Genomic DNA, 19,515 nt, shown 5'->3' on the forward strand with positions numbered 1-19,515 from the left:
TCAACGGAGACGTTTTAATTCAGCATCTGGCTCGTCAGCAGCTCTTTTTCTGATTTGGGGAGATCGATTTTGGCCCAAGGATACTGAGTAGCGGTAATACCCCTGGAGCCCTCTTCCTCTGGGCAGAGGAGTGTTTCCGGTTCCCTGCCGTACAGGTCTACCCAGGAAGCGTCCAGGGCGGTTGTGCTCGGCAGGGAGCTGGGCTCTGCGGGCTGTGCCCTGGAGGCGTGGGACATACCTGCTGCGGGAGGTGACATTTGTCCTCTCCAGGAACAGGTGATTCAGGGGTTAAGTGGTTTTGGGAAAATATTGCCTCAGCCACTCTGAGAGACGACCCAGAAAGCAGTGCAGGAAATTCTGCAGTCAAGTGATTGCGCTTCCGGGCGGCTCAGACAGTAAAGAATCTGCTTGCAGTGCAGGAGGCCTGGGTTTGATCCCTGGGTCTGGAAGAGCCCCTGGAGAAGGGAACGGCTACCCACTCCAGTACTCTCGCGTGGCGGAGCCTGGCAGGCTGCAGTCCACGGGGTCTCAAAGAGTCGGACACGACAGAGCCGCTAGCACTTTGACTTTCAAAGTGATTGGTGCATGTTTATTTAATCTAGTTACGTTTCCCAAACTCCTTTGGCCAGGGATGGACTGGAGGGTCTGTGATGGTGTGGTTTTCGGAACACTAGCTGAGAATCACCAGAGGTTAACGGGGAGGTGTGGACAGCGGGGCTTCTCGGGAGAGAGGGAAGGAGAGTGTGTGTAGTCTGGTGAGCCAGGTGCAAAGGAAGGACCTAGGGAGCTAGGCAGAGAGACTCGGGGCAGACGAGGATACCAGCAGTTCATGGAAGAGAGAGGAGAGCTATCCTTCTTGGAGTTCATCTGCAGACGCAGGAAGGGACAGACATGGAGTTTATTCTAGACAGTGGTTTCAGAAGAAAGCCTGTCTCGATGGCGTTTCTCCTCAGAAATGTGGTTCATGCGTCTAGCTAAGAACATCTGGAGGGCCTCACCCAGTACCCATTCCCTGTGGTTGCCATAGCAAAGGCCCAGAGCCTGGGGGCTTAGACAGCAGACACTCCCTGTCTCCAGGCCTGGAGGCTGGAATCCCAGACCCAGGTGTGGGCGGGGCTGGTCCTCCTGAGGCCTCCCTCCTGTGTGTGTGCACTGCCGTGTCCTCACAGGGTCGTCCCTCTGTGTGTGTGTGTGTCCTGACTTCCTTGTCTGATAAGGACACCAGTCACATTGGACTGTTCATTGTTGTTGTTCAGTCACTGGGGCATGTCTGACTCTTTGTGACCCTGCGGACTGCAGCACACCAGGCTTCCCTGTCCTCCACTGTCTCCCGGAGTTTGCTCAAGTTCATGTCCGTTGAGTCAGTGATGCCATCTGACCATCGCACCCTCTGCCGCCCCCTTCTCCTTTTGCCTTCCACCTTTCCCAGCATTCGCTGGGGGAGGAAAGCCCTGCAGTGTTCTTGCCGTGAGAAGCCCGTGAACAGCAGAAAGAGGCACGTCAGCTGGGGCCCACCCTAGTGACCTCATTTCACCATGCTCACCTCCTGAAAGTCCCGAACTCCAAATACAGCTGCCTTCTGGGGTGCTGGGGGTCAGGGCCCCAACATGTGGCGTTGGTGGTAGGGGGACAGGCTGATGCCACGCTGGTGGGCGGGGTCTGCAGTCATACCTGCCCCAGCCTGCGGTGTGGTGGAGGACGCTGCCCTCACAGGTGGAGTGGATGCCGCGTGGTGCCAGCTGGGCTGCAGCTGCGGTCCCTCTGCTAGGAGCGGTTGGGGGAGCAACTTCCAGCAGGGGTCCTCTGAAGAGGTGGCGTGTGACCTGAATCGTGGTGTCTCCCTGTCCTCGGGGGTGTGGTCTGATCCCTAGACCACGCCTCCTAGATTCTGACGCAGTTACTGGGGGTCTGGTGCGGCAGAAGCTTCTAGGCAGCCCCCACCCCGCAGCGCTGGTGCCTCCCCGTCCCTCCTCAGTGCGTGTGCCGTGTGGGTGCAGGGGAAAGCGTGTGCGTGTGTGTGTGTGTGCGTGTGCGTGTGCGTGTGTGTGTGTGTGCTCAGTCATGTCCGACTCTGTGCGAGCCCATGGACCGTAGCCCGCCGGGCTCCTCTGTCCGTGGGATTTCTCAGGCAAGAACACTGGAGTGGGCTGCCATTTCCCTCCCCAGGGGAATCTTCCCGACGCGGGACTGAACTTGCATCTCCTGTGCCTCCTGCATTGGCAGGCGGGCTCTTTACCACTGAGCAACCTGGGAAGCCCAGAGGGAAGAGCACAGCAGATTTAAATGAGCGCCGAGACACAGGAGTGCTTTTCTCTCACCTTCCCAGGTGCCTTCAGCCTCCATCTGGCCCACTGCTGCCCCAGACCCCCTGCTCTGCACCCCCACTCACTGTCAGCCTGTGTTAACTGACCGTCATCTGTTAGTGACTTTCCCAGGGTGTGGCAAAACCTGGGCCCCTCCCGAATCTAGCTCTGACCTACTGGTTCTGGTGGAGGCTGTTGCCAGTCCTTGGCCATGATCTTGAGTTGAGTTCTCAAGTCTGCACAAACCCCAGAGCAGCCCCTGGGCGAGCAGGGTCCCACTGCTTTGAGGACCAGCCGGGTTAGTATATTTGGATGTACAGAGTAGGTGAAGAGTCATAAAACCTCGCTTCCGGTATGTTAAATATGTCAGGTGTCTGAGATTCCTCTTGAATAAAAACTTTTTTTTGCAAAAAAACCACATTTGCGTGTGTGTGTGTGTGTGTGTGTATTAACTGTGGCCCACCAGGCTCCTCTGTCCATGGGGTTCTCCAGGCAAGATTACTGGAGTGGGTAGGCATTCCCTTCTCCAGGAGAACTTCCCGAGCCAGGGTTTTCTGCATATCAGGCAGATTCTGTACCATCTGAGTCAGCAGGGAAGCCCCCTATATGTATACACACACATATGAAATAAACCAGAGCTGAGGGAACCTCTGCCTGTTTATAGAGTTCCTTCGTGTGTGTGACTCTTGCAGCTTTGACCTTGGTAGAGTCATTCTGTTTTTACTATGTGTCTTCTGTCCCAGGTCAGCTTTCATATGTTCTCTATGTCTGAGGAGGGAACCAGGAAGAAAACTTAGCTGCCTGCTCCTCACAGGTGTTAGGAGACTCAGGAGGCAGTTTGAGATTTTATGTTTTCTTGAAACAATTGTGTGCTTTCTTGGAACATTTCAGCAGCAAAATGTGGAGTTTGTGTTAAAATTGCTTTTCCCACTGTTACTTTCTTTTGCGCTTATTAATAGGCGCCCAGCAGGGCCAGTGAAGCAAACACATTCTGAGAGATGCTGAATTTATCGACTTGTATTTGTATAGCTTGGTATTTCCCCCAGAGGTTAGTTATACTAGAAACGTCTGCCTACGGGTGGTGAGCAACCTTCCCTTCCGGGTCCTGCCACTGACTTTTCCTGGGGAAGCTGGTTTCCAGATGGAGTTTTTGTCCTTAGTTTCCTATCCTCGGAGCATTCCCCTCCCCGCTCCCCCCCTGCCATAGGTTGGAGAAGCCCTTCCACCCATCGTGGCATTGCCCCATGAGATGCAGGACACCGACTTCTGTGTGAATTTCAGATTGTTAGTGTTTTCGTGTGAGTACCCCGATGGCTCAGCACGTAAAGAATTCGCCTGCAGTGCAGGAGACAAAGAGACGTGGGTTCTATCCTGGGTCAGGAAGATCCCCCGGAGAAGGAAATGGCAACCCACTCCAGTATTCTTGGCTGAAAACTCCCATGGACAGAGGAGCCTGGCGGGCTGCAGTCCGGTGGTTTACAAAGAGTGGGACACAACTGAGCACCTTACACCCCATGTCCTGCCCAGTATTTAGGAAGTACTTAGGATAAAACGTATCCGTTGTTTTACGGGTGCCCGCTGTGTCACCCGCGGCCCCAACCGCAGTTAATAATTAAGTGTTTCCCCAGGTGTTTGCTTTTCCCGTGGATCAGCTGATCGAGTTACGCAAGCTCCTTTTTAAGGTCAGGACCAGCCTGCTGGGGCTTTTGGCCTGAGCTCCCTGGACGTCCTGGGAGGAAGTGGGCAGGGGTCTGCCTTTTCCCCTCAGACCTGTCCAGTGGGTTTCGACGTTGGCTCCTTGTGGCCAGGTGAGAACTGCGGGTGGCAGGGGTCTGGGGGACTCCGGGCGCCTTCCCCTTGGTTGTCAGTTCCGTGTGACGCAGACACCCGTAAACCACCCCAGCCCACCTTTGGTTCTCTGGAAGGAAGACCCTGGGGTCAGGTACACTTCACTGTTCAGGCTGCGTGTCCACGATGGGTCACCGGCCTGGGGGCCGCGGCTGCAGGGTCACCCTGGAGGAACAAGGGTGGCCAGCGTCTGCACATCCCAGGGTTTGCCCGTCGTCTCACCTGTCTCAGAAGCACCTCTGGACCTGGACCTGCATGTTGTTCCCACGCCCTGTGCAACAGCAGCGGTTGGTTAGTCGCTCGGTCATGTCTGGCTCTTTGCGACCCTTGGACTGTAGCCCGCCAGGCTCCTCTGTCCGTGGAATTCTCCAGGCAAGGACACTGGAATGCGTTGCCATTTCCTTCCCCCAGAGTTTGCTCAAATTGGTATCCGTTGAGTCCGTGATGCTATCTGACCATCTCATCATCTACCGCCCCTTCTCCTTTTGCTTCAGTCTCTCCCGGCATCAGAGTCTCGGGGCATCTAAAGACCACGTCCATCAGGGGGACTTCCCTCGTGGTCCAGTGGCTAAGGGGATGCGCTCCCAATGCAGGGGGCCTGGGTTCCATCCTTGGTCAGAGAACTAGACCTCAAATGCCACAACTCGGACCCGGTGCAGGCAGATAAATATAAAAGAATAAAGACAACGTCGATGTTGGGGCCTCGCCTAGACCAGTTGAATCAGGCCTCCTGGCACCACCGTTTTTTAGAACAAGGTCCCAGGTCGCTTCCTGGTGCAGCGGGATGAAGAGACACTGCTCTGGACGGCTGTGGTTCAGTCAAGTCGTGTCCGACTCTGTGACCCCATGGACGGCGGCACACCAGGCCTCCCTGTCCATCACCAACTCCCGGAGCCTGCCCAGACTCATGTCCATTGAGTCAGTGATGCCGTCCAACCATCTCATCCTCTGCCGCCCGCTTCTGCTTCTGCCCTCAGTCTTTCCCAGCATCAGGGTGTTTTCCAGTGAGTCAGCTCTTTGCATCAGGTGGCCAAAGGATTGGAGCTTCAGCATCAGTCCTTCCAACGAATATTCAGGATTGATTTCCTTTAGGATTGACTGGTTTGACCCCCTTGCTGTCCAAGGGACTCTCAAGAGTCTTTTCTAGCACCACAGTTCAAAGGCATCACTTCTTGGGCGCTCAGCCTTCTTTATGGTCTGACTGTCTAACCCACGGCACTGAAAGTGCAGAGTCCTAACCACTGTTCTCGAGGATATTAAAACATGGAAACCTTGTTGGAAATGATTTTATATATATATATGCACCTATATAATGGTACTTCCCTGGTGGCTCAGACGGTAAAGAATCTGCCTCCAACACAGGAGACCCAGGTTGGGTTGGGAAGATCCCTGGAGAAGAAAATGGCAAGCCACTCCAGTGTTCTTGCCTGGGAAGTCCCATGGACAGAGGAGCCTGGTGGGCTGCAGTCCATGGGGTCATAAAGATTCAGACACAACTGAGCAACTGAAACAACACACATAACGATGTAGTACGTAATTTATATTTATATTATGTTATAATATGATTGTGTCTATGTAATTACCACAATATATTATAATAACATACAACCGTTGCCATGTTACAATTATAATTGTAACTGTATTCTGTATTATATAGTATATTTGTGGCATATAATTATGCCAGGCACTCATTTTTTTCCTGGGTAAATGGTGAATGCGCAAAGGCAGGAATGAACGTGTTGGTGGAAGTCGCAGCCCGGCTGGCTGGGACCTTCCTAAGGTAGGACCCGGGGTGGCCAGACCCTGTCCTCGGCCTCAGACCCACCCCGCCCTCTCCAGTCTGTGCTCTTGTACGGTTGGAAAAATATGTAACCCAAGTGACAGGCGTTTGTCGGTGAATTCAGGAGTCCCCCAGTGCACCGAAGTTTATTGGAGGATGGGATGTACTCTGCAAATTCTAGGCTTCCCTGGTGGCTCAGATGCTAAAGCATCTACCTCCAATCGGAAAGATCCTCTGGAGAAGGGAATGGCAACCCACTCCAGTGTTCTTGCCTGGAGAATCCACGGACAGAGGAGCCTGTGGGCTACAGTCCATGGGGTCACAAAGAGTCGGACGTGACTGAGCAACTATTTTCACTTGGTAGTTTTACTTTAAGAAACGAAACCCTTCCCTGGGTGATACCAGTAATCTGCTGTCTGAGATGTTTGACCAGGGACCCCTCACGGGAGGTATGAAGGCAGAAGGCTGAGGAGGAGGCCAGGCTGCGGGGTTGGGTGGATCAGTTTGCAGCTGCTTAGACTTGAGGCCCACTGGCCAGGAAGAGAGCTCACAGGAGGTCTGACCATGTGGAGTCGCTTGGTTCTGGGAGGACCTGGGGAGGAGGGCAGGCTGGCCAGGGAGTCGCTGCAGCTTGCTCCAGGCCCGGGTGCTGCATGGCTGACCTCAACCAGGCCAGATTTTCCTGGTGGTCAGGATGAGCCAGATCTCGGGGTTTTCACGTGAAGCCTCCGGGTTAGGACTCATGCAGCCTCTGCAGGTGGGACATAGCAGCGTTTATTGACCCCGTGTCTGAGGACGGCCTGGGTGCTCTTGGCGGTAGGGGAGCCCCTGACCCAGACATGGTCTTGCCTTTCCCTGGGTGTGTGGGAGGGTGCATTTTCTGGGGTGGCGTCTGCACTTTACTGGGCTTCGTGTGTCTAATCAGTGGCTGGGAATGTCCTGGGACCTGGTGGCCCAGAAGAGAAGCACTTCCATGGGTGTCCGCTGACCTTAAGTGAACTCTGGAGGTAGATGGTGGGCATCAGCCTTCTCAGACTGGACGCCGAGTTGGCACTAACTGAGCTGTGTCCTGCCTGGGACTTTTCTGAGGCTCGTCACCCCAAAATGAATGGCTTCTGGGGCCATGCACCCCAGCCCCTGGGGTAGTCGGACAGGTGGCCATCTTCCTCCCCTCCCTCCCCGTTGCTTTTCTCCCCGCACCTCTACTGTGAAATATTTCCAGCATAAAGAGACGCACAGAGAATAGCATTGCAAGCATCTGTGTCCCACGTTTGTTGAAGTCTGGCTTTCTCTCGTCACCTGGAACTATTTCGAGGAAACCGAAAGTTACAAGTGACGTCACAGGCACTGTGACCCCCCTTTCTGCCCCCCGCCCCCCACTTGGGCGTTCCTGTTGCCGTGGGTTCCTCTGCCCCATCGCTCACGTCGTGCTCACTTCAGGCTGCAGACGGGCCTGTGTCTTCCCAGCCTTTCTGAACAAGGACACTGTGTCTGAATGGCCCTTTCTCAGGACTCCATTCGGGGCCCTGAGTGAGTCGTTGGGGTCCACGCTGCTCTCAGGTGTACTGTCCGTGGGAAGAAGAGACCACACCTTGGTCGGGCAGACCCTGAATGACTAGGGTGGCGTGTGAGCTGGGTTAGCCAGGACACCCTGTTTTGTAGGGAACAGCCTGGGACATCTTTCTTGTTCCGTGAACTTGACCATTGACTTCCTTTACCGAGTTCATACAGAAGTGCAATTGCTGGTTTGGCACGCACCCCCCGGCCCAGGACCCCTGGTCGTCTCAGGTTTTAGCCTGACCTTTCTGAGCCGGGCCCATAGTCCTGGGCGTGTCTCATGGGCAGGTTTTAGCCTGACCTTTCTAACGCCTGCCCACAGACCTGGGGGTGTCTCGTGGGCAGCCTGCCCCCAGTTCTGTCCTGCTAACGCCCGTGGAATGAGATGGCGGTTGGCCCCCTCACGTGGGTCATTGCCGGGGGGCTTTTATTGCACTTGATGGTGGGGAAGCTGCCCTCCCAGCCTCCACAGGCTCTTGGAGACCCCCGGCCCTCCCCCATCAGCCTTTGGGTTCCGCTGTGCTCCCGGGCCTGGAGATTATCTCATTTCTGAGCCTGGCCCTGCGTGCTGGGTCTATTTTTACACAGTACCTATCATTGCCATGTTTGAAGCAGAGGGGGTTATTATAGCAGGAGCTTGGTACCCTTCTGACCCAAAGCCTGCATCTCTCTGCCTGCTGCTCTTCCTCCAAGAAAAACAAAGCGAGCTGTTCCTCTTACTCCCGAACGTTTCAGACCGCCCACTGCCCCTTCAGTCCGTCCCCGTGAGCTGTGGCTGCGGCCACAGCGAGTTCGGGCTCCTTTTAAGCGCTAGGTTTCCAAGCAGCGGGGCAGGGCTCTCGGGGCCCCCACAGGTCCTGCCTGGCTCGGGCCCGGGAAGGGGTGGGGGTGTGTGGAGGTGTGTGTGTGTTACCCACGGTCGCCCAGCCTGCGACTGCGCCTCCGACACCGGCCTCTGCCACACCCCCGGCTTCCTCCTCGAGCCTCCCCTGATGTCTGTCTCCCTCCTCCCCTCTCCGTGTAGAAACGCACAGCCATGCCACGCAGCCCCACGTCCAGCGAGGACGAGATGGCCCAGAGCTACTCAGACTCCTCGGAGGAGTCGGACTCGGACAGTTCCAAGGAGGAGACCATCTACGACACCATCCGGGCCACGGCCCAGAAGCCGGGCGGCGCCAGGGCGGAGGAGGGCCAGGCCCACACGCTGGTGCTGCGCATCGTCATCGAGGACCTGCAGCAGACGGTGAGCCCGCCCGCCCGCCGCCCGCGTTCCGGCCCATGGCAGGCGTGACCTGGGCTCGAGGGGCCTCTGCTCGCCCCCTGCCCCGCCGGTTCCCGAGGCCCTGCTGCTCCTGCCCCCTCCCCACGAGCGCCCCGCCCACCCCCTCCTGCTGGGCCCTCCTCACTGCTCGTGGCACCTACTATGTGCAGGGACGGAGGCCAAGCCTCTGAGCAGAGAGACCAGCCTTGCAGAGGCAGCGAGCACAGTGGGTGCCTTAGTAAATGGGCTGCCTGCCCCGGGCAGGCCCTGCTGCCTCCCCTGGCACTGGGGCTCCTGCTTCCTGGAGTCTGCAAGCTCTGCCCAGCGTGCCCTTCCCTGCCCTGCCCGCCAGCAGCCCCTGAGTCGTCCCTTGAGGTCCGAGCCCCATGCTGTCTTATGCACACGAGGGAGACATTCCTTCAATGGTGAATTTGCATGAGGTCCCCGTGGCCACAGCGGGTGCAGGAGAGGGGAATCCCTGGCTGTGGTGCTGTTTCGGGGGCCTTGGAGAACGCAGGAGGGGCTCCCTCTGGGGTGGACAGGACGGGTGAAGCTGGGTGGGTGGGCCTGGCGGGGGTGGGGGGCTGCACCAGGCATGGTGGGGGAACCCTTTGGGCTGGGCAGAGCTGGACCTGAGCCCCCTGCAGAGTCACATCCAGGGTCTGGCTGGTGGATATGGCGTCCAGGCCCGCGGGGAGGCTGGGAAGGTTCGGTGACCCCAGGAGGGGTTTCTGGAGGCTGGCAGGTGGCGCACAGACCCACATTCGTGCTGAGTGGGTGCCTCCCAGTGGGGATTCTTGTCTCTTGGGATCAGGTGACTGGGGTCTCAGCCCGTGCTGGGTGGGCTCCGCTCTGGGGCATCTCCTTTCTCGTCGTCTCTGCCCCTTAGGTCTCTGTGGGGCTTGTGTGCCCGAGAAGACCCCTCATGTTAGAGTTTAGAGAGGAGGTGGGAGAGGCGGGGCTGGGGCGGGTGTAGACGGCCTTGGGAGGCTCCAGCCTGTGAGCTTGAAGGCCCTGCTGGGAAGGGGTCTGACTGGGGTCAGAGGGACTGGGGAGGCCCGCGGCGCCACCTCCTGGCCGGATGGCACGGGTGCGGCCCTTGGGCTCTGACCCAAGGCCCAGTCTCCTGCGCCTCAGGTCTCCCAGGAAACCCCTGCTCCTGGGGAAGGGCCCTACCTGGGCCGAGGGTGCTGTGCTCTGGGGTCATCTCAGGGCCAGCTCTCACGACCCCACCTTCCCGGGAGGGCTCAGGCGGACCTGAGCCCTAGAACCATCCTGGCAGCAGGGTAGGCCCAGCGTTCATTCTTCCTTCTGACTCATCTGACATCTCTTATGAAAGTTACATGATTATTATAAAAAGCTTCAGGTCATGTGCATTGGAGAAGGAAATGGCAACTCACTCCAGTGTTCTTGCCTGGAGAATCCCAGGGACAGCGGAGCCTGGTGGGCTTCCGTCTATGGGGTCGCACAGAGTCGAACACGACTGAAGCGACTTAGCAGCAGCAGCAGCAGCAGCAGCTCCAGGAGCGGTTGTTTCAGACGTGTCTCTCCAAGGGGTTGCAGGTAATGGGTGGCCTGGGCAAGCACAGACTCAAAGTACATACGCTGTTAATAAATCAGCCTCATTAAGGTGACTTAATTTGAAAGTAAAGGGAGAAAAGGTCAATGAAGAAAAAGCTGAACTTTAGTATGTTTTTTTTTGCCACAAGAGAGACTTGTTTCCAAATGAATCTATCAAGTTAAAGGAAATGATTACAAAAACACTGGGAGGCTGACCTCTTTATTGGTTTTCATTTTTGATTAGTTTTTTTCTCCTGTTTTTTTATTTTTTGGCTGTAAGGAACTTAGTGTTCTCTCCCTGTATATTGGGGTGGATTAAGCTAATTGCTGTAATAAACAGCCCTCCAAACCTCAGGCACCCGACACATAGATGTTGTATTTCTCAGTCCCCTGGGGATTGGCAGGGATGAGGAGGGGGTGGTTCACATGTGCGTCTATGGGGTCGCACAGAGTCGGACGCGACTGAAGCGCCTTAGCAGCAGCAGCAGCAGCAGCAGGTCTTGTGGGAAAGCACAGAGGCCAGCTCCAGGAGCAGTTGTTACTATTGTTTCATGAACATTTCAGACGTGTCTCCAACACACGTGTACATGTGAGGCCTCTCCTCCCCACCCACCGGTTCTTGCTGGTGTGGGGCGCTCTGCCCGCGTCGCCGTCCACCCCGCGTGACGCCTGCAGCCTTCAGAGCCCTGGGGTCTCAGTGCCTCTCCCACGGTCACCGCTCATTGCTGGCGCACAGAGGCCTTCTCTCGCGCCCGCTCTGCGTGCCGTCCCACCTCTTACGTGGGTGGAGCTGACCGTCCAGGGTTTTCTCAGGAGGAGGTCATGTGGGCAGTGCTTCCCCAGTGACCGGCCCGCTGGTCTCGCTGGTCTCACCGCTGGCGGTCGTGATGCTCTTTGCAGCCCATCGCCCGCGGGGGATGCAGTGGGTGAGGGTCCCGAGTGCCTCTGGCTGCATCCTCATCTGTGGACCAGTGCACAGCCTTGTTGCGTGTGCGCTTTTGTGTCAAGAGTATTATTTAATACACGCAGTTGACTCAGGATTAGCGCCAGGCTCACGGCCAGCAGCCTCTGACTCTCACCTGGAGGTGCTCGCCTGACTCGTGGTTTCTCCCCGAGGCTCATCACCGGCTTCTTGTCCGTGGACACCAGACCCCGCTTCAGCTCTGTGCCTGGGGGCCATTTTAAACCTCAGGACCACCAACAAAAAGCACCGAAATGCAAAACGGGGCCCTGAATAGACCCGGATAAAGACTGCTGTTTATAAGATCACAGCGGACCCAGAAGGGAGCCGGCTGGGGGCGGGCATGGCTGCTGTGTCTGCGAGTGGTCACAGCGGTGCTGCTCGTATTGATCTGGGGTTACCAGTAAATTTTAGCAAGTAGGCAAATCCCCAAATACATAATCCGCAAAGAATAAGAACTGTGTACGAGAGCATGTCAGCTAGTGTGTGGTTTTCCTGTGGAATCTTGAGCCACTGTTCCTGCCTGTGTCGCCCCAGACCTGCAGGGATGTCGTTGTATAGTCTGCTTGCCCTGAACTCGTGCTAGAAGTATCTTGTCCAGGACTTGATTTTTTTTCTTTACTGGATTCCTAAAGAATTGACTTCAGTTACTAACCCAGGTGGCTCAGATGGTGAAGCATCTGTCTGCAGTGTGGAGACCTGGGTTGGATCCCTGGGTGGGGAAGATCCCCTGGAGAAGGGCGTGGCAACCCACTCCAGTATTCTTGCCTGGAGAATTCCATGGACAGAGGAGCCTGGCGGGCTACAGTCCCTGGGGTCACAAAGAGTCAGACACGACTGAGTTGACTAAGCACCCGGGTAGTGTTTGGTGCTGGCCGTTCTGTTTTTCCTGAAGAGTCTGTTTCCCAGATTTTTCCTTTTCCCCCTTTCTCTCTCTGGGAGCTCTTCTCTGTTTCAATGACACAGTTTCCCCTTTGTATTGAAATACAGTGGATTTACAATGCTGTGTTGGTTTCAGATATATAGCAAAGTGATTCAGGTATACACATACATGTATCAATATGTATAAATATCTCTTCTCTTTCAGATTCTTTGCCCTTAAAGGTTATTACAAGACGGAGTATAGTTCGCTGTGCTATACTGTAGGTCCTTGTTGGTTATTTCATATGTGTGTATACGTTAGTCCCAAACTCTTAATTTCTCCCTCTCCCGTCTTTCCCTTTGGTAACCGTGTTTATTTTCTATGTCTGTGAGTTTATTTCTGTTTTGTGTGAGTTCATTTGTGTCTTTCCTTAGACTCCACACGTAAGTGATACTGTATGGTGTTCGTCTGACTTCGAGTAGTATGATCATCTCTAGATCCATCCATGGTGCTGCAAATGGCGTCATTTCTCCCTTTTTACGGCTGAGTCATGTTCCGCTGTAGGTGCCTCGTCTTCTCTGTACACACGTCTGTCGGTGGGCATTTAGGTCGCTTCCAGGGCCTGGCTGTTGTGAATGGAGCTGCAGTGCGCGCTGAGAGGCACGTATCTTTTTGAATTGTGAGCATGCCCAGGAGTGGGGTTGCTGGGTCATAGGGGGGTTCTGGCTTTAGTTTTTCGGGCACCTCCGCACTGCTGTCCGTCGTGGGGGTACAGGCACCTTTAGTACTGGCTTTTCCGCCTCTCGCTCCGTCATCCTTTCCCCCGTTGCTTCGATCACCTGTCACTTCCCTGTTCCTCCTTTCTTTACAGCATGTTCAGGTGCGTCTGTTCTGATTGATCTTTTTGGAAATTACTCTTTCGAGTTGTTGTTTGTAGAGTAGATTTCACGGCTTATTACTTTTCCCCGGCACAAAGCACCGAGCTCTCTCTTCTTCTGCTCAGGTGTGCTTTCACCCGGAGCAGCTGAGCCTGCTGTCTGGCTTTTGCATGCTGTCCTCCTTCCTTTTCTCTGTGCCTTTTCCTGTGACATCTTCCTTATTTCTGCGCTGTTTCTCCTGACCTGTCCCTGTGGTTTGTCAGTGACTTGAATTTCTGTTTGTTCTGGTCTCGAGAGTGAGTCAGACTTGGGGGTCTGTCTGTTGGCCCTTTTAGACACAGGCCCAGGGGCAGGGAGTGTTGAGTCTTTGTAGAAGGTCCAGGCTCTCTTTTCTGAGGTTTCCTGGTGCAGGGAGCTGCCCCGTTCTTGTGGAGGGACACTGCGACACTCCCACTCAGAAGCCCTGCCAGGAGGGGTCTCTGCGGGATAGTCAGCCTCAGGGGGCTTCTTTGTCCCCCCGCCCCTGGCTCAGTCAGAGGAAGGAAGAGAGACGGACCTTGAGTTCACATCTGTCAAGATTTGAGTATAGTAGTGCACAGCAGCAGCAATGTTGGAGAAGGCGATGGCGCCCCACTCCAGTGCTCGTGCCTGCAAAATCCATGGATGGAGGAGCCTGGTGGGCTGCAGTCCATGGGGTCTCGAAGAGTCGGACACGACTGAGCGACTTCACTTTCACTTTTCACTTTCCTGCACTGGAGAAGGAAATGGCAACCCACTCCAGTGTTCTTGCCTGGAGAATCCCAGGGACGGGGGAGCCTGGTGGGCTGCTGGCTATGGGGTCGCACAGAGTCGGACACGACTGAAGCGACTTAGCAGCAGCAGCCGTGCATAATGTCTGGATTTTTAGATACTTCCCTGGCAGTCCAGTGGCTAAAAATCCACACTTCCAATGCAGGGGGCGAGGATTTGATTTCTGGTCAGGGAACTAAGATCCCGCATGCCACAGGACGTGGCCAAAAAAAAAAAACCCCGCAAAATACCTGGATTTTTGTCCCTGCCAGGGAACATCGGGGGATCCTCCCCGTGGAGGGTTCGGTTTCCGTGGAGCATCCAAGGCGGGGTGTTTCTGGCCGTAGGTCATGCCTGTTTTCGACTTTGGACGCTTTCATTGCTTGGGGTCACTGGGTCAGACCGACTTCACTCCTTCTTGGCCCCTGGGTGCAGCCCTGCTCATCCCTGCGGGGCGCTGGAGTAGGGACCTGGTGACCCTGCCCCCCCGGCGTGGATGGATCCTCACGCTGCAGGTTTAACCCTCTGAGCCCCTAGATCCTGTTACTGTTTATCAGTGCTGGAGGATTCAGAGACTGGGGAAGCACTCCCCTCAGATTTCAGACTCCAGACCCGAGACTGAACGGGAAGGCCGAGGGCGGGCTGAGGACGGAGCCACTAGGGTGACGTGCCCCTTCTCTGCCATTTCCCCGAGGTGGGCTGCCCGTGTCCCCGGGGCTGGTACTCAAGGTCTGCAAGCCTGAGGTCCCCTAGCAGGTATGCAGTGAGCCAAGCGGGCTGGACTTACAAATGTGTGTGTCCCCCACTGGTTTCCTTAGTCAAAGCCCATCCGTCAGTACCATGTACCCAGGGAGGCCCTTTTCCTCACAGCGGGGAGGGGCTATCTGCCAGCCTGGCTGCTGAGAGGTTCTGAGGGCAGCCAGGCGCGTGGGTGGGATGTCAGGCCAGGCCGTCCCAGGCCTGCTGATGGGCCAGGAGGTGTTCTGTCCTCAGGCCATGGGCTTTGGGGACCCACAGGGGGCTTCCCAGGCGGTGCTAGTGGTAGAGCATCTGCCTGCCAGTGTGGGAGACGCAAGAGACTCAGGTTCCAGCCCTGGGTTGGGAAGATCCCCTGGAGGAGGGTATGGCAACCCCCTCCAGTATTCTTGCCTGGAGAATCCCATGGGCAGAGGAGCCTGGTGGGCTTCAGTCTGGGGGCTCACGAAGAGTCAGACATGACTGAGCCACTAAACTGCCAAACCATCGGGAGTTACTGGTGGAGACACACCTGCTCTGCAAAAGGAAGATTCTTCCCCAAAGGAAGATCCTTTCAGGGTCTGGACTCCACTCCCAGAGGCATAACTGTTTCCAGAAACTTCTGAAGACCACTTCTCTTCTCTTTGCTTTGTCCTGAGACAAACAAAGGCCCTGGAGCCTGAGACTAGAAATCCCATGGGTGTGAGCACTCGGACAGAGCAGCCCTTGTTCCCATGAGAAGGCCCTTGCCTTGGTGAGTCCTGGAGGCGGAGATGCAAGACCTGCCTGGAATCCTGCCCTGAGGGCTCTCGGTGCTGCCGAGCGGGTTCCTCAGCCCAGTGCCCGCCGCAGCTGCTCAGGGGGTGGTGCCACTTCTGCACTAGGTGGGGTCTCTCCCCGGGTGGGGGTCCTCTCCGGGTGGGGGTCCCTTCCCGGGTGGGGTCTCTCCCCGGGTGGGGTCCCTCTCTGGGTGGGGGTCCCTCCCCGGGTGGGGTCCCTTCCCAGGTGGGGGTCCTCTCCGGGTGGGGGTCCCTTCCCGGGTGGGGTCCCTCCCCGGGTGGGGTCCCTCCCCGGGTGGGGGTCCTCTCTGGGTGGGGGTCTCTCCCCGGGTGGGGTCTCTCCCCGGGTGGGGTCCCTCTCCGGGTGGGGGTCCCTTCCCGGGTGGGGTCCCTCTCCGGGTGGGGGTCCCTTCCCGGGTGGGGTCCCTCCCCGGGTGGGAGTCTCTATGCAGGTGGGTTCCCTCCCCAGGTGGGGTCTCTGCCCAGGTGGGTTTCTCCCCAGGCGAGGGTTCCTCCCCAGGTACGGTCCCTCCCCGGGTGGGGGTCCCTCCCCGGGTGGGGTCTGGACATGCTTCTTGGCCCACGTGACCCCTCTTTATGCATTTCAGCAGGACTGGAGTGTTGAGCTTTGGGTGGAGAGCGCTGGTCCTCCTTCCAGGAACGCTCCCTCAGGTTGCTGCACACTCTGGTGATCAGAGTCCTGAGTGTGGGGGGTGCTCAGGCCACGCAGGGTGCCGTTGAGTGGGCTCCCGGGCGTGGCGGGCGGGCATTCCTGCTGTTTGCTGGAGCATCGCAGATGCACAGGGAGCTCACGGTGGGGTTGAGGGTTGGCATGCGTCCATTAACCTGGCCTTTTAAGCAGGAGGCGTGCGCCAACATCAATAGAAACTGTAGCTCTTGTGTTCTTTCTGTTTGGGGCACAGCAAACAGACGTGGGACCAGCGCTGGCACCGGGGTCCTCACAGTCCTGTCCAGCCCTCCCTGAGTGTCACATCACACGGATGGCGCAGAAGAATGCAGAGGGGATGGGGACGCGCTCTCTGGGTTCCCCTGGGTGTTATGTGGCTTCAGCCCCCTCGCCCACCTCCACCCAAGAGTTGGCACCGAGCCGCTGCAGGGAGCTGCCGGTCCTCGTGTCGGTCCCCACGACCCGCCTGGGCGAGTTAACAGTGGTCCCTGGGCCTGCTCTGCCGGGCAGAGGCTTTGGGAAAATGCCTTTGTGCTGTAATCAGCGCTTCCGTCTGTTAGATAGCTGCATCTTCAAGTTTATGTAATTTGGAAAACGCGTCTCAGCTGCTCTCCTCACCGCTAGGCCACAATTCATCTCCTTTCACCCATGTGTCTCTCACTCAGATTTCTCCCCAAGAGCAGCATCCCGCATCCCCGCAGCATCCCGCATCCCACAGCATCCCGCATCCCCGCAGCATCCCGCATCCCCGCCCACCTGCCTCCCCCACCCAGCCACACACATAAGCTGACAGCCGCACTTCCGGATCCATCACTTGCCTCCAGTCTGGCCATCAGATGGGCTCAATCCAAGGACCTCAGCCCTCCTGCTCGTCACTGAGGCTCCACACAGAACTCCAAGCTGCAGAGGCTTCACCTCCTCCTCCGTTGGGTCTTTAATCCCTCCTTTATCCTGTTGCCGCAGGCGACCATCATGTTTGCTTTTCACATCTGAGGCTTCCTGTGTTGTTGAGGAAGGGGAGGACTTTATCCTGTGCTGGCAGTTTTGAGTCCATCTCCTCCTGCGGTAGCTGAGAATCCAGCCCCTATGGCTGACCTCTGGCGCTGCAAAGACCAGGAGGTGGGCATGCATCGTGAGAGAAGGTTCTGGAAGGGCCTGTGCAGGAGTGCCTGGTTGCCTTGAGATGCTCCATCAGAGCCCATGGCCAGGCAGGTGTCCCGTTCATCACTGAGCTCCCTGGGGGTCGGAGTCTCCTTCCAGACTTGGTTCCACTCTCAGATGTGGCCTCGGTTCCCCAGGATGTGTTTTTCCCTGAGGGGGATGAGGTGGGTTGGATGAACCTTCTGCCGTATTCTCTGGACTTCCAGGCGCTGGGTCAGCAGAGAGCGAGAGGCTTGGGCCAAGGGACTGGTTGGCTGAGCCTGGCCACTGCAGCCCAGCCCTTGGGGCTCCCTGCTGCCCGGGCTTGTCTCGTTCAGACAGTATTCCTTCTCAGGGGAATCTCATTTCTCATGACAGCTGGGCTTGGCGAGGCTCTACCCGGCTGCACTCCAAGAGGAGGCCCTGTTACCACCCATGTCTGTCCAGCGCCCTCTGCCAGTCACGTCTCTGGCTGGACCTCCCGTCTGGGGCACAGACTTCATTTCTCCCTTGACACGTTCTCAGTCGGAATCTCAGAGGCACCTTGACTCAGATGGTGCAGACCAGATGCTGCCACGCTGTCCCCTTCCCTCTGACCCTCCAAACCTGGCCCGCAGGGTCCCTCTCTCCCCAAGTGGTTACTGTAGAAAGACCCAAGCTTATGGAGGTGTCATCACAGGCTATGAAGTTCATCCCTTGGAGGGCACCGTCCGGCGGTTTTCAGTAAGTCTGCTGAGCTGTGCACCCACCATCCGGGTCTGGACTCCGCCCGTCACCCGCGATGTTTCTCTGCGGCTCATCCTCAATCCCCCTTCCAGCCCTGACAATCGCTGACCATGTTCTGTCTCCACACACGGAGTCCCCTCTTCTGGACGATCCACGTGAGCACGTCACGTGGTGTGTGGGCTTTCACATCTGGCTTCTCTCATCCAGCAGCATGGCCGTGAGGCTCATCCACATGGTAGCCTCTGTGTTTTATTTCTTTTTATCGCCAAGTCGTAACTTACTGATCATGTGGCTCGTTCCATCCCCGTAGTGATGGTCAGTTGGGTTGTTCCCACTTTGGGCTCTGAACCTTCTCTGATTCTTTGTCTGAGCCAGAACCCAGGAGTTATCCAGGGCCTGTCATCATCCTTCAGCCCGTGCACTGCCAGGCCCTGCCCTTGACCTTCTGAATCCCTTTGAACCCACGTCACTGTCTCCCCACCGCAGCCCCGTCTCCCCCATCTTCCCTCTGGGGGGCTGCAGATGCCTCTTCTCTCACAAGTGTTCTGCACTTGCCGAAGTGATTTTTTAAATGTGAACCCAGTTGCTACTTTGTTGTAGAACCCCCCTCCCTCCTCGAGGCTTTCTGTTTTCAGGGCCAGATCAAGTGTACACGGCACCTTGTCCCCTGCAGATCCTCCAGCTCCATGTTTAGGACATCACGAATTCATCTCAGCCCTCGCCTGCACTGCACGAGGGGTGACGTCCGAGTTGAGCCCCAGGTGATGAGAGATTAGCTTGTAAAGCTCTTTGGCTAGACCTTCTGGGCAGAGGCTGGCAGGAGTGGCATGCCTGAGGTGGGAACGGATGGGCTTGGTGTGTCAGAGCAGCGGAGAAGGTCAAGGCTGCCAGCTGGGTGGGTGCTTGGGGCTGAGGTGGGGTGGGGGGGTGTGATTCCCCCTGAAGAACAGCGAGGGCTTTGGGAAGGTTTGGTGCAGAGCATGTGACCCTCTTCTCTCAGCTTCTCTCAGGGGAGGATGGAAGGAAGCAGAGGCAGGTAGGGGGTCCCTGCAAGAATCTGGGACCAGGGGCAGCGGAAGAAGGTGGAGACGGAGTGGGGGCAGGTTCCTGATGACAGGGTCGGGGTCATCACAGCAGATGTGACTCTCACAGGAGCAGGTGCTCAGCCGAGAGAGAAAGGGTCCTTGAGGGTGACTGGTGGCAGTGTTTTAAATGTGCTGCCTGCATCTTTGCACCTTCTCAGGAAAGGAGCAAAAACAGACTCCTTTTCTTTTGAAAATAGAGATGTTATTCACATACTGTGCACGGACCATACCGTTTTCCCATTAAAAGCGTACAATTCAGTGAATTTTAGTTAATTCAGAGGTGGGGGTACCCACCACTATAGTCAATCTTAGAATATTTTTATCACCCCAAAAAGAAACCCCATACCCATTAGTGGGGATTCCCCTACCTCTCCCCCAGGGATTCCTCTCCCCCAGGGATCCCTGCCCCCTCCCCCAGGGATCCTCTGCCCCCTCCCCCAGGGATTCCCCTGCCCCCCTCCCCCAGGGGTTTCCTGTCCCCTCCCCAGGGTTTTCCTGTCCCCCTCCCCCAGGGGATCCTCTGCGCCCTCCCCCAGGGATTCTCCGCCCCCTCGCCCTGGGTT

The 19,515-nt window shown here is 56.7% G+C and overlaps 1 protein-coding gene across 1 annotated transcript in view; it reads left to right on the top strand.

Moving 5' to 3' along the window:
• SHANK2 (SH3 and multiple ankyrin repeat domains 2) overlaps positions 1-19,515 on the top strand; it is a 510,411-nt gene that overhangs the window by 30,425 nt on the left and 460,471 nt on the right. The window contains exon 2 of the mRNA XM_027532522.1: positions 8,513-8,731. Within this exon, the coding sequence (XP_027388323.1) occupies positions 8,513-8,731 (219 nt within the window). The remainder of the gene's footprint in view (positions 1-8,512; positions 8,732-19,515) is intronic.

Source organism: Bos indicus x Bos taurus, chromosome 29 (assembly GCF_003369695.1).
Source record: "Bos indicus x Bos taurus breed Angus x Brahman F1 hybrid chromosome 29, Bos_hybrid_MaternalHap_v2.0, whole genome shotgun sequence".
Taxonomy (NCBI): Eukaryota; Metazoa; Chordata; class Mammalia; order Artiodactyla; family Bovidae; genus Bos; species Bos indicus x Bos taurus.